This window comes from Gordionus sp. m RMFG-2023, chromosome 5 (assembly GCF_954871325.1).
Source record: "Gordionus sp. m RMFG-2023 chromosome 5, tfGorSpeb1-WG-v2, whole genome shotgun sequence".
NCBI classification, from domain to species: domain Eukaryota; kingdom Metazoa; phylum Nematomorpha; class Gordioida; order Chordodea; family Parachordodidae; genus Gordionus; species Gordionus sp. m RMFG-2023.
In genome coordinates, this window is record NC_088779.1 from 3,127,709 (window position 1) to 3,139,907 (window position 12,199).

A 12,199-nucleotide genomic window follows, 5' to 3' on the forward strand; every position below is an offset into this window, starting at 1 on the left:
AGATGGTAAAACCTATACCAATTAAAAGAAGAGAGCGAACTAGCTTGGGATTTTATATGTATTTATGTTTTTAAAGCCAGTAATTCCCTTCCACAATCATTAACCAAGTTGATACGAAATTCAATAAATACTCTATTAAGCATTGAAATAATAAATAAATTTTCTACCAGTAGAAGAATTATCTTAACCGGTAAATTAGAATATATTTCTAACCAAGGCCCGACATGCCCTAGCCACCTACTCTGACAAATATTATAAAAAAAATTACAAATGGTAGATCATATTATATAACTCATGCAAATGGGTCTAAATCTATTATTTAATATATTATGGAACTTAACTATAATATGTAAAATAGAGACGTATACCAGATAAAAATACATTATTTTTAATATCAAACTTAGTTGAGATGGGAGAAATATTTTACTTAGATTGATATACAGAATGATTATCTACATAAGGTTTAATTTCGAGACTTAATTATATGTTTAGAAAATTGAAACTGACCTGACATCTATGTTCCCCTATCCTTTCCATGAATATCTCATTTATGAGCAGATTTGATGCAGGAAATAGCTTTTCTGAGAATGGATAATGATCTTTAAATACCCTTAAAAATTTATGTTTATAATTTCCATACCTAACTTCGTTTTTTGTTTGTTTATACTTATTATTTATATCGATTTTTTCAACAAAATTTAGATAAACCAATCCCAGTGAGTTACAATTTGTCTATAAACGAAGGCGAAAACGTTGATCTAATGCTCAAATTCCAGGGAACTATGGGATCAACTATAATATATAGGGTCAATTTTATATATAATATTTCATATATCTCAATATTACTAAATAATTAACCTTTCTAAAGTTTTCTAAAATTATTTAAATGTTACGAGTTTATTTTATTTAATTTAGAACAAATCAACTTCTTTAATGATAAAAGTTATAAATTACCTCTTCCTTTTTTATTAAAAGTAATTACAAAAAAAATTTAATCATGTAAATTCACCGAACCAATCGATTAATTACACTAGTATCGTTAAACGGCTAGATTTATAGAAACAACTAACCCAATATTTTTACCAAAAAATATTGTGCAAGCCTCAAGATTTCGTAGGAAGGAAGGAAGGAAAGAAGGAAGGAAGGAAGGAAGGAAGGAAGGAAGGAAGGAAGGAAGGAAGGAAGGAAGGAAGGAAGGAAGGAAGGAAGGAAGGAAGGAAGGAAGGAAGGAAGGAAGGAAGGAAGGAAGGAAGGAAGGAAGGAAGGAAGGAAGGAAGGAAGGAAGGAAGGAAGGAAGGAAGGAAGGAAGGAAGGAAGAGAAGAGAAGAGAAGTGAAGAGAAGTGAAGAGAAGTGAAGAGAAGATGAAGAGAAGTGAAGAGAAGTGAAGAGAAGAGAAGAGAAGAGAAGAGAAGAGAAGAGAAGAGAAGAAGAAGAGAAGAGAAGAGAAGAAGAAGAGAAGAGAAGAGAAGAAGAAGAGAAGAGAAGAGAAAGAGAAGAGAAGAGAAGAGAAGAAGAAGAGAAGAGAAGAGAAGAGAGAGAGAAGAGAAGAGAAGAGAAGAGAGAGAGAAGAGAAGAGAAGAGAAGAGAAGAGAAGAGAAGAGAAGAAGATGTTCAAACCTTTCTGCTATCAATTGAGCTAAATTCTATCCAGGTTTGCGTAAACTAAATATATTAGGTTCACAGTTTTTAAAAAATTCTACCGTTTAACAAATACTAAACTACACAAATTCATGCTCCAAACTTTGATATTTTTTTTTAGGCTAAGTGGATCTTGGATGGAAATACGATCCGAGAATTTTCGGATAACTTTAATCTGCACGTTGAGAAAATTAAAAGACCTATTTGGGGAAACTTTCATCGTTTTAGGTGCACTTATTTAGCTCTATATATTCTAAACGTACCTCGAGTAGAAGAACTTTTTGAATTAGAATCTGTGGATATATTTGTCGAAGTTAAAGGTTATTTCACTTTTTATTTTAATTATCAAAAATATTGTAATACATTCTTGAGCGATTAGATAAATGCATAGCTCGTTTTTCTTATCTATATAGATTTTATTATTCTCCTCGTGAATCATTTGATTTTATAAGAACCTTTGTTTTATTGCGTGTAAAGTTCCCCCAACCTGTGAGGTGACAATCATGCAAATGATAGACGGTCATAAAGTGAAGATAAACAATTCTCATGCGTATATAGTGGAGGGTAGGAAAAATTTAGAATTCCATTGTTCCATAAAGTCGTTTTCAGGGAATGCGAACCCTAATGATCAAAATCACAGGTTTTAAAGTGTAGTAGTCTTTTGGGAATATTTTTTAAAAAAATATGAAGGGAGAGAGGGTAGTGGGTAATGGGAGGAAGGAATCGAATTTATGTTTTAACATTTAAAACATGTCTTAATCAGACTTTTTTTTAAAAAATTGTGGAAACTGTTCATATATATATAAATACATTCGTATTTCTTACATAGAATAAATCACATAGCACAGCTCAGTGGGGAGCTTCTCTCCAATACTAGGGGTTCAGATTCCAATATCAACAATTATTTAGTCATAGATGTGGTGCACAGAAAACACGCTGGTATGATATATTGTGTATCCACCGATTTTCCAATTCCATGTAGGATGCAATTCCATTTGTCTGTCATGCGTGAGTCTTACAAATATTTCATTATTTTCTGGAAATTATATTGGAACGATAAAATTCATGATCAAATTTATCCATTATGATATAAAGTGTATAAAAATCATATAAATCTATCAAATATTATAAAATATAATTAATTAATTACATTTAGTATTATAAATAATATGGGATATTAAATAATTTGAAATTTATCAATCTTTAAAGAAAATACAAAATAAAATATTTAATTTTTTATAAAAATTAATTTAATTAAATAAATGTTATTATATTATTTATAAATATTTTTTATTTATTAATTAATTTTTCTGGATTTTAAATTGTCTAGACTTAGAAATTAGTATATAAAAAAATTTTTAATATATCAAAATTTGCAATAAAACTCAAAAAAAAGACCTCAATTTAAGTATTATCTAAAGCAAAAATTTAAAAAACTTTGTTTAAAACAATTATTTTTATTACAATTGCAATTTAAATTGATATTTATCGATTTTATTTAAATAAAAAATTGTTACTCATTGAGTTGAATAATTTATTATTCGTGATGTGAATATTTATACAAGCAATTTCGAAAGAAAACATGATACGTGACTTGTTCTATAGTCCAAACGTGGAAGTCAACATTCTGACATTTTTATAAGAAAAATTCTAGAGTATCCTTGGTTTCGAAATACCTAAAATAAATTTGTATCAGAGACCCACTGACTTGTAACACTAGGAGGTGAGGGGTCAGCTCGAGCTTAATTGTCCTTAAAATGATATCCCTTGTTTAAATTAAGGTTGCCTCAATGACATATAACAATACCTAGACTAACGATGCATTCATTAAAAGTTTACATCGAATGAAAAACAGCTGGGGATGCCATTTTGGTTACCCATACCATTATTAAAAAAAATTTTTAACTAGAGGCCAATTTATTCCTATGTCTGACGCGAACTTTATTAATGAATTGCTTTCTCTCTCTCTTTCTTTCTTCTTCTCTTCTCTTCTCTTCTCTTCTCTTCTCTTCTCTTCTCTTCTCTTCTCTTCTCTTCTCTCTGATCATCGATATAATAAGGAAGCAAGTTATCAAGTTAATAAATTTTTAACATGAGAGTAATTAATATATAGATTTATCAAAATGGCGGCTCCGCTGATTTGCATTCAACTATCCTTTTCAAATATTATTATATTGTCATTGGGTTGCCTTTCTATTATTCTAACCATGTTAATAAATCATAATTGGTTTTTAATATAAATTATACATTATCGTCTGCATTTTTTTATTATTTCATTAATTTCTATTCCATCCTAAAGGAAAAGTAATTTTAGTTTTTTTTTTCAATTTATATAATATTATATTTAATTTACTTATCGTGGATTCTTAGTTCGTCTTATCCAGGTAATAAGGTTTTTACGATTTTCTTACTAAAAGAAACTATCGAATTTATCCCTAATTTTTTTAATATAATTCGTAACGCATAAATTTTTTTTATAAACGCATCGCAAGATAAAGAAAGAAAGAAAGAAAGAAAGAAAGAAAGAAAGAAAGAAAGGTTTTTCAAATTTTATAGTAGCGTTATCATTATAACGCTCCATATTTTCTAAAATTGTATACCTATTTATTGGTTTTATTTTGTTATACAAATTTTTTTCGTTTATTTATCGTCTGACAATTAAAAAAAATGAATAATATATACGCCATTAGATGCACCAGCTGTTCAACCCGTCAATCCCATCCTTACTCCAAAGATAGGAGATAGAGTCGTACTCGAATGTAATTACGAGTCTAATCCTGCACCATATGAAGTTAAATATTGTTTAATCATTTAAAGTCTTCTTGTTATTTAGTCGTTAATCAGAATCTCATCAAAGAGGTTATCATGGTGACTTTCTTTTGGACATTAGTTTTTATCAAAATGAGTTAATTTGAATAATTTTATTTATTTTATGTAAATTTATTTTACAACAGATACCACTTGAAATAATTTGAATTTTTAAAACTTTATAAAAGGTTATATATTATTATACAAAGAGATTTATTTGCCTTATACATCTTTGGTTTAGGTGATCTGGGTACACCATCAATTAGGTTTCTCTCTGACAACAAAACAACAGAAGTTAACGATAATGGAAATCAGCCCGCACCAATACGGTGAATACTCTTGTATGATCAGTAATGTGTTTTACGATCACGATCGAAATCGTCGTATTGAAACGCGAGGCGCGGTAATACGCGTAATCCATAATTTAGGTTTTTTAAATTTTTTATCATAAATGTAGGCCCAAGTATTAAGTGTCCTCGAATCTAAGGGGTTTTATTAATATTATACATATATCATCTTTCGAACATTGACAAATTGTTACCCAGTAGTAAAATATATTTTTTTTCCAATCTAAAAATTGTCTAAAATGTCTGCATACAAAAAATAATCTTAATTTCTTGGATAAATAAGCTTTTCTATATTTTTAGTTCGCAGCTTATATATTCTGTGTGCTCTTATATCCAAATATTTTGATTTTTAAAATAAAAAAAAGATTGATTATAAATAATCAATATATAATTAAAAAGTTTTTTGAAGTATGAAAGAGTAATTTAGTAAAGCAAATTAGAGAAGTAGTAGAAAAAAAAAACTTATATTGAAGAATTTCGATACGGGATAAATTTCTGCAACCTTCCATTCCAATGTGGAAACTAGCTATTTTTAAATCTATATATAATTCTTAAAACCTTATATTAATAGTAGTATATAATGTTAAATAACTTTTACAATTTACAATAATTATGAATTTGAAGGAATAAGCCATATTTTTAAATGAATTTACCAAGTCAATCATAGCGACGGTTTGTTTTTATTTCTTTCCGGCAAATGTGTTATTTATTCAAATTTAAATCATATGTTGAGGGAATTTTTTTTTTTTTTAAAAAAATTAAAAATCTACTTTTGCCAAAAATGTAATCCCTCATGTTTGGAATGACAATCCTATTAAATTTCAAATAATTATGCTATGAACCCTTTGAACTTAGCATAATTCATATTCGTTTTATATAAATTGATAGGTATTCTAAACACGCTATAATTCCTGTAAAATGAGATTTAAATTTTAAAAAATCGTTTAAAGTTGTAAAAAAAAACACACATTGCCGCTAACGTATACAATATCTCTTTTATAACAAATAACCCCCTGAGTGCCCGTTTATATGATTCTGACTGTAAAGGGATAAAAAATATATGTACCAATTTTTAAAATTTACCTATTATTGAAACCGTTTATTTTTATTATTGTTTAGATAAAGGGTGCGATCCTCCGACCCTTGAAAATGGCTATATAATATTGAAAGATCGTGGGAATCAAACGGAAGCGGTATTTTACTGCCATATATACTATAGGTTGGAAGGATGCAAAAGCGCCATGTGTAGGGATAACAATGTCTGGGGCGATTTGCCTAGATGCGTGTTAGGTATGGTTATGTTGTTACCGAATTATAATCTATTTGTAGGCCTTTTATTAAATTTAAAGGAGAGATAAGTAGAATTAAAGTATTTATATTTCGTATTGGGATATGGATGAGAGTATAAGGAATTTCTCCCTTTTTAAATCATTTACCGATGGAATTATAAAAATCCGATTTAACCAGAAATGTATTCCGGCATCTGTAGAGTAGGATATTTGCCAAAAACATTTGTTTTATTTAAATAAAATTTTCGAATAAAAATCAATATAAATTTTAATTAATTCAAAAATTCATCGTAAAATTGTCCGAAACTCACTGAGTGGGTACTCTGACTTTTGTTATTAACTGTCATATCATCCGTAATATATTTTATTAAAATTTATAAGGGATTTTATTTAAAATTTACATATCCCAAACTCAATACGAGTTATATATATATATATATATATATATATCTGGTAGATACCTTTTAAACGTCATTTAAGATATTTTTTAAAACACATTTTGAGATCCTGGGGTTTATATGAATTTCCCTTTAAAAAATAAAATATTAGGTTGATAGGAAATGATCGGAGATATTTGTTATATCAATATTGAGATTAGGTTTAGGAAAATTTATAAATAAAAATTAATATTTAATCAAGAATTTATAGTGGTACTTTTAGGCTTTCAGCCAAGACTATTGAACATAAAATTGAGGATTTGATAGTGAGCCAAAGATTTAGAAAGTAGATTTGAGTATATTGTATATCCAAATTTTTGACCAGTTTAGACAATTTGACTCCAGACCCTATAAAATATTTAAATACAATTCTTGGTATATGATACTCAAAAATTATTCCTACATTTGAGAGATTTTACGACAATTAGTTATTACGAGTTAATTAAAATAAATTTCCGATTAATTTTTATAACCGCATTAAAGATTTTTTTAACAGATGATTATGGAATTATACTAAATCGGGAATGAACAATTTATCAATTTTCGGACACTACTCTTAGTGGCTATTTTTTAAAAAAAATTTAATTTTAAAATTATGAGAAATTTTTTCATCTCGATCTCAAAAGACAGGGCTTCCCATTATAAAATATTAACTTAGAGCATTTTATACTTATCCTTATTGTGACTGGCATTTTTTATCGTACTAACACTTGTCTAGATCGACATTTCGCAGATTAAAATGCATTAAAAATGATGTATATAAATTAAAATGGCCTCCATTAAATGCGCCTGAAATTCTTAGGGATTGTTACAAACCATATGTATGCTGGGATACATTTCCGGTTCAAATCAGAGTACCCTAATTTAAAAAATTGCCTACAATAAATGATATAAAATTAAGAGGTTCCGAATACCCATGAATTTTATATCCCAATACGACATGTGTACACTAAATTGAAAGATCACGTGTGAGTGCAGGGTGCAAATAAATTTGAGACTATATAAATTATTTCCGGTTTTTAGTAAATAGTTTCTTGAATTGTTTTTTAATAACTTCATATAATTTAAATCTGTCATAATTTTTATATTTAATATTATTGTCCCAAATGGGAACAGTCACGCATATATTGTTTTGAGAAGTAAAAATTTATTTAGACAGGATCAATGACATAAAATAATACCTAGACTGACGATGCATTCATTAAAAGTGTACATCAATATAAACAGCTGGGGACGTCATTTTGATTACCCATATTATTGTTAAAAATTTTAAACGAGTGGCCAATTTGTTCCTAAGTCTGACGCAGACTTTATTAAAGATTTTCCTGATCATCGAGATAATAGGGTAAGTTATCAATTTAATAATAGTTTTTTTTAACATAAGTATAATTAAATATATGGGTTACCAAAATGGGGGGCCCAGTTGATTTGCATAAAACGAAAGCTTTCAAATGCATTATTACGAATGCATCATCACATATAATATATTAACCGAATTTTTAATTATTTTGTTTTAAAAAAATATTCAAATATTAGTTTATGGGATGGAAGAGCGAAACGTGAATACATTTTTCCTGGTCTTAGCCTTGAGCCTCTTCGTAATGTATTTATCCAACGCTTACGTTTGGTATAAAGTCGGGAAAGTCCGGGAGCTCGAAAGAACTAAATTTATAGGTTTAAAATTATATCTGCAGCTTAGTAAAAAAAACCACGTGAGAAGCACCCCCGAGGTTTCCATTTTATCAAAAAGTTTTACAAAGCAAGTAAAAATAAGTCTTTCTTTCTCTTCTTTCTTTTTATAAAAATAATTATTGACCTTATTGTAATACCACTTAGTAATTTTATTTTATTTTAAAATTTATACTAATTTATTTTCCGCATACAATATTTTTCAGCAGTATGCTCTTCCATTAGTGGTACACAATTATAATTAATGAAAAAACAATATATATTTTAAAATTTTTTTAAAAGATTTGAAAAAACTGAAGCTCTCGTCACACAAAAAAAGAATTCTAACGGAGTACCGTATGAGAAATGAATATGAATACCTAGGGAAAGAAAAATATAATTGATTATATTTTGTTCACATTTTTTTATTAAAATTCTGTGTATATAATATTATATATATCGAAACTAACACTTTAGTCAATAATATCAAATATACGTTAACGCGAAAAGAGAATGTAATATATTGTAGTATTATTTTTTTTAAGTTAGAAACTGCTAGATCTGGTTTTATTTAAGCATATAAACGATATAGCATGCATCTATTAGTTTTGAAATACCCTTTTTTTTGTCGGAATTGTATTCAAATATACAGAGTTGGTCAGTGCCACGAATACTTGTATCTAAGATACAAGATCCTTTGGCATCTTGTATTCAGTATCTTTTTTACATTTTTAAAAAGATACTAGTATCTGTATCTAAGATCCTTTATACTGAAAAGAACTTTTAATTCCCCTATCATTTGGAAATTTTTACACAAAATATTTGAATCTAAAAGTATAATATTTTGATTTAATAGTGTATGCGTGTAATTTGAAAATAAATATAAAAAAATTTTTTAATCAAAAATATTAGCTATTCCAGCAACCAGCATTTATTACTAACGAGGCGATGGTATTGCCGAAAAATTTCTGGTTTAAAGCCCAACTTGTTTGCATCCAGAAAACATGGAAGCAATTTTTTTAGCCAATCACATATGACTTAATTATTTATATCATGCTTACATTTCCAATCTTAATGAGTAGTAAATTTAAATTATAATTAGAGTTGGGCGATATTATCCTACACTCAACATGGACCAATCACTCCTATATATAAGTTGCTTTTTTCTTTGAAACCTGCTCTTACTATTTAATATACATCCTTATTTGGATTATAAAATTTCTCTTTTTGCTTAACATTTGTTCTGTTTTTTACCATTTGTTCTGTTTCTTTTCTATATTTGCTTTCCACATCTCCGCCTCATACTTCTATTTTATTTTTTTTTCCTCTTTTGCCTCGCATTTCCTTGACTTTGTTTTGCCTCGTTTTGATTAATTAAAGCTAAACAAAGCCTATCCTTGCAAATAAAACATTAGAAAATCCGAATTCCAAGAAATCGAAGCCTAGCTAAGCCAGGTCTAACAAGGCGAAGCCTAGGAAACGACGCCTCGCAAAATCTAGCCTAACCTATCGATAAATTCATGTCAAACCAAATAAGTGACTAGATCAAATTTTAGTTACCTTAATTCTCATAATAATTGTAGATTAAGATTAATATAACTGTTTTTCAAGATAATTATTCTATCTTATAACTACTTTAGAATAAAAAAATTTGAAAATAAACCAAAGAAAAAAAAGATTTATAAATTTTTGACAAAATTTTATAAGCATTCATAAATTAAATCAATAATGAAAACTCTTCAAAATATTGGCTAGATTTAAAAAAAATTTTTTTTTTAAATATAGCTTCATTCAAATGCTATTTGGTTTTATACAACATTATATATATTAAAAACAAATAAACTATATAAAGTATAATTTAAAATGATTGCGAAAAAAATAAATATAATTATGATTTAAATCTTTATGGAAAATAGAATTGTTTTATAAAAATTGGCTATATATAAAAAAACATTAAAATTAAAGAAAGTGGAAAGTTTAAAATAAAAATAAAAATGACAATATTTGACTAAATTTTAAAAATTTTGACTATGAAGGTTTAATGTAATGATTTTTGAAAAATTCGGACATCCTTTCAGCGGCAACAATGGCTTTATCTTTAGGAATTATCAACGATATTCTCAGGAAGTCATCTATGCCGAATATCTTATATTAAAAAAAATATATATATATAATGAAAGAATAAACAATAGAAATTTAAGTTTAAGAAATATTCTCCTATGCTGACTTATAAAATTAATTATATATTTTTTTAAAATCAATTGATTAATTTTACAAATTTTAATATTACTTAAGAACATTATTATTTACTAATTTACGAGAAAATTTATAAATTTAACTAAATTTTTGGGTTTACAAGCTTAGCTAAGCTTGATTGGAGACTATGACAATGTTGGTTAATTTAAAACGACATTCTCCATTGATAATCAAAAAAAAAAATTAGGTAGGAAATTTGAGGAAGAGAAGAAAAATATTTAAATATTATTTAACCGAAGAAGGAAATGGGAATACGGATTCTTCCTGTATGAGTCTTTCGACAATTTCGCATTCGCTTTTGAACTCGGGAAAACAATTCAAGGATATATGGACCTTTATAAATAGAAATAATTATATACAATACAATTAGTGTTGTTAAAAGGCTCTATTTGAGCCTATTTTCAAAAACGGCTAACTCAATATTTTAGCTAGAAAAATATTGCCTAAGCCTTGAGATTTTGCTAAGGGGTGTCCAAACCTTTGTTCCATCTACGAGAAAAATCTTCAGGTTTGCCTAATATTTTTTCTAGATAAAATATTGAATTAGCCGTGTTGGATGACAAAAAAAAAATCAGAAAAAGCGACATTTATTTTCATACTATAATTCTTAAGGAATAAAATCTACCAATATTTTTATCGCTAAAGTTTTGTATGTCAACAATCATCTCAAATATGATCTATAAATATTTTAATTAAAATTTTTCACCTTTTTCAAATTTAAAAATATGATATAATTTAATAATTTTTTTATTTTACTATTAATCATGTTTTAATATCTCCGACTTCCCTTTTCTTTTCTATTATTTTTATTCCTGTTCACTTTATTATTTATATAAATATAGGATGTAACTTTTAATCTAAATGATTGCTCGAATCTAGAGAGAATAAAAAATATAAGCCATTTTTAATGGAAAATTGAAAAGTTGGCCTAAATAATTTTTTCTATTTTATTAAAAAATTATCTAGGAATTAATAATAAAAAGTAAGTAGGCCGGCCTATTGCAGTAAGAAGAAAGTTTTTTTAAACAGCATATGCTAAATCAGGAATTAGGATCCCTTTATAATCTGCAAACATTAATTAAACTCATAGCTCCCTAGATATAAAAATATTTTATTTCGATCATATTGAGAGGAATGAAAGTTTAAATTTTTAAAAAATAAATATTATTAATAAATTAAATTAAAAATTGTAATAGTTTGAAGAAATTCCCCCCTCCATCGCAAATTTGACTATTTCATAAATATCATTTTAAGCTAATAAAAATTTTACCCCCCTCAGACCCCCTTTCACCAATCAAAATTTTACAAATATTTGAATATCAATTTTCCAACATATTATTCAAAAATATTAATAAAATGTAAAAATATTTAGTCAAAGAGATTGAAATCAAACGATAATTTATAAATAAGGCTGAGCATGAAAAAAAGTAATGTGTCGTTAGCAGCGATATCATTATTGAATTCAATTGATCAATCAGAGTTTATCATTGCTGCTAGTTGCATCTAGTGTTGTTAAAACGCCGCGAGTCGCGACCCCGACCCAAAGCTCGGGTCGTTTTATTCGACTCCGACTCAATGTTTGGGTCGTTTTTTTCGACTTCGACCCAAAATATGGGTCGTTTTTTTCGACTCCGACCCAAGTCCAAGCCAAAAAAAACGACCTCGACCCAAAATATGGGTCGTTTTTTACGACTCCGACTAAAAATTTGGGTCGTTTTTTTCGACTTCGACCCAAAATATGGGTCGTTTTTTACG

General features: G+C 27.5%; 2 protein-coding genes and 2 long non-coding RNA genes across 5 annotated transcripts in view; 3 read left to right on the forward strand and 1 right to left on the reverse strand.

Moving 5' to 3' along the window:
* The first annotated feature begins 1,872 nt into the window (after positions 1-1,872).
* LOC135929447 (uncharacterized) lies at positions 1,873-2,547 on the forward strand. The gene is made up of 3 exons (XR_010572597.1): positions 1,873-1,959; positions 2,117-2,279; positions 2,469-2,547. It is a non-coding gene; the product is annotated as an uncharacterized LOC135929447 (long non-coding RNA).
* A 42-nt stretch (positions 2,548-2,589) lies between these two features.
* Positions 2,590-4,763, forward strand: LOC135929337 (uncharacterized). Its single transcript, XR_010572562.1, has 3 exons — positions 2,590-2,647; positions 4,330-4,430; positions 4,689-4,763. It is a non-coding gene; the product is annotated as an uncharacterized LOC135929337 (long non-coding RNA).
* A 27-nt stretch (positions 4,764-4,790) lies between these two features.
* LOC135929812 (uncharacterized) lies at positions 4,791-8,592 on the forward strand. The gene is made up of 4 exons (XM_065466534.1): positions 4,791-4,875; positions 5,914-6,084; positions 8,057-8,194; positions 8,492-8,592. Exons 1-4 carry the CDS (start codon positions 4,791-4,793, stop codon positions 8,590-8,592), a joined length of 495 nt encoding a protein of 164 aa, XP_065322606.1.
* A 1,537-nt stretch (positions 8,593-10,129) lies between these two features.
* LOC135929640 (tyrosine aminotransferase-like) overlaps positions 10,130-12,199 on the reverse strand; it is a 22,186-nt gene continuing 20,116 nt past the window's right edge. For both annotated transcript variants that reach the window (XM_065466315.1, XM_065466316.1), the window contains 2 exons: positions 10,679-10,777; positions 10,130-10,333 (listed from right to left, as the gene is read on the reverse strand). In XM_065466315.1, coding sequence (XP_065322387.1) covers positions 10,217-10,333; positions 10,679-10,777 — 216 coding nt within the window. In that variant the 3' untranslated portion in view covers positions 10,130-10,216. The remainder of the gene's footprint in view (positions 10,334-10,678; positions 10,778-12,199) is intronic.

Coding starts and splice junctions, on each gene's coding strand:
- LOC135929812 (XM_065466534.1), top strand. CDS start 4,791: ATGATCAGTAATGTGTTTTACGATCACGATCGAAATCGTCGTATTGAA. Junction 6,085..8,056: donor TTTGCCTAGATGCGTGTTAG/GTATGGTTATGT, acceptor TTCAAATATTAG/TTTATGGGATGGAAGAGCGA. Junction 8,195..8,491: donor CGAAAGAACTAAATTTATAG/GTTTAAAATTAT, acceptor TTTTTTTAAAAG/ATTTGAAAAAACTGAAGCTC.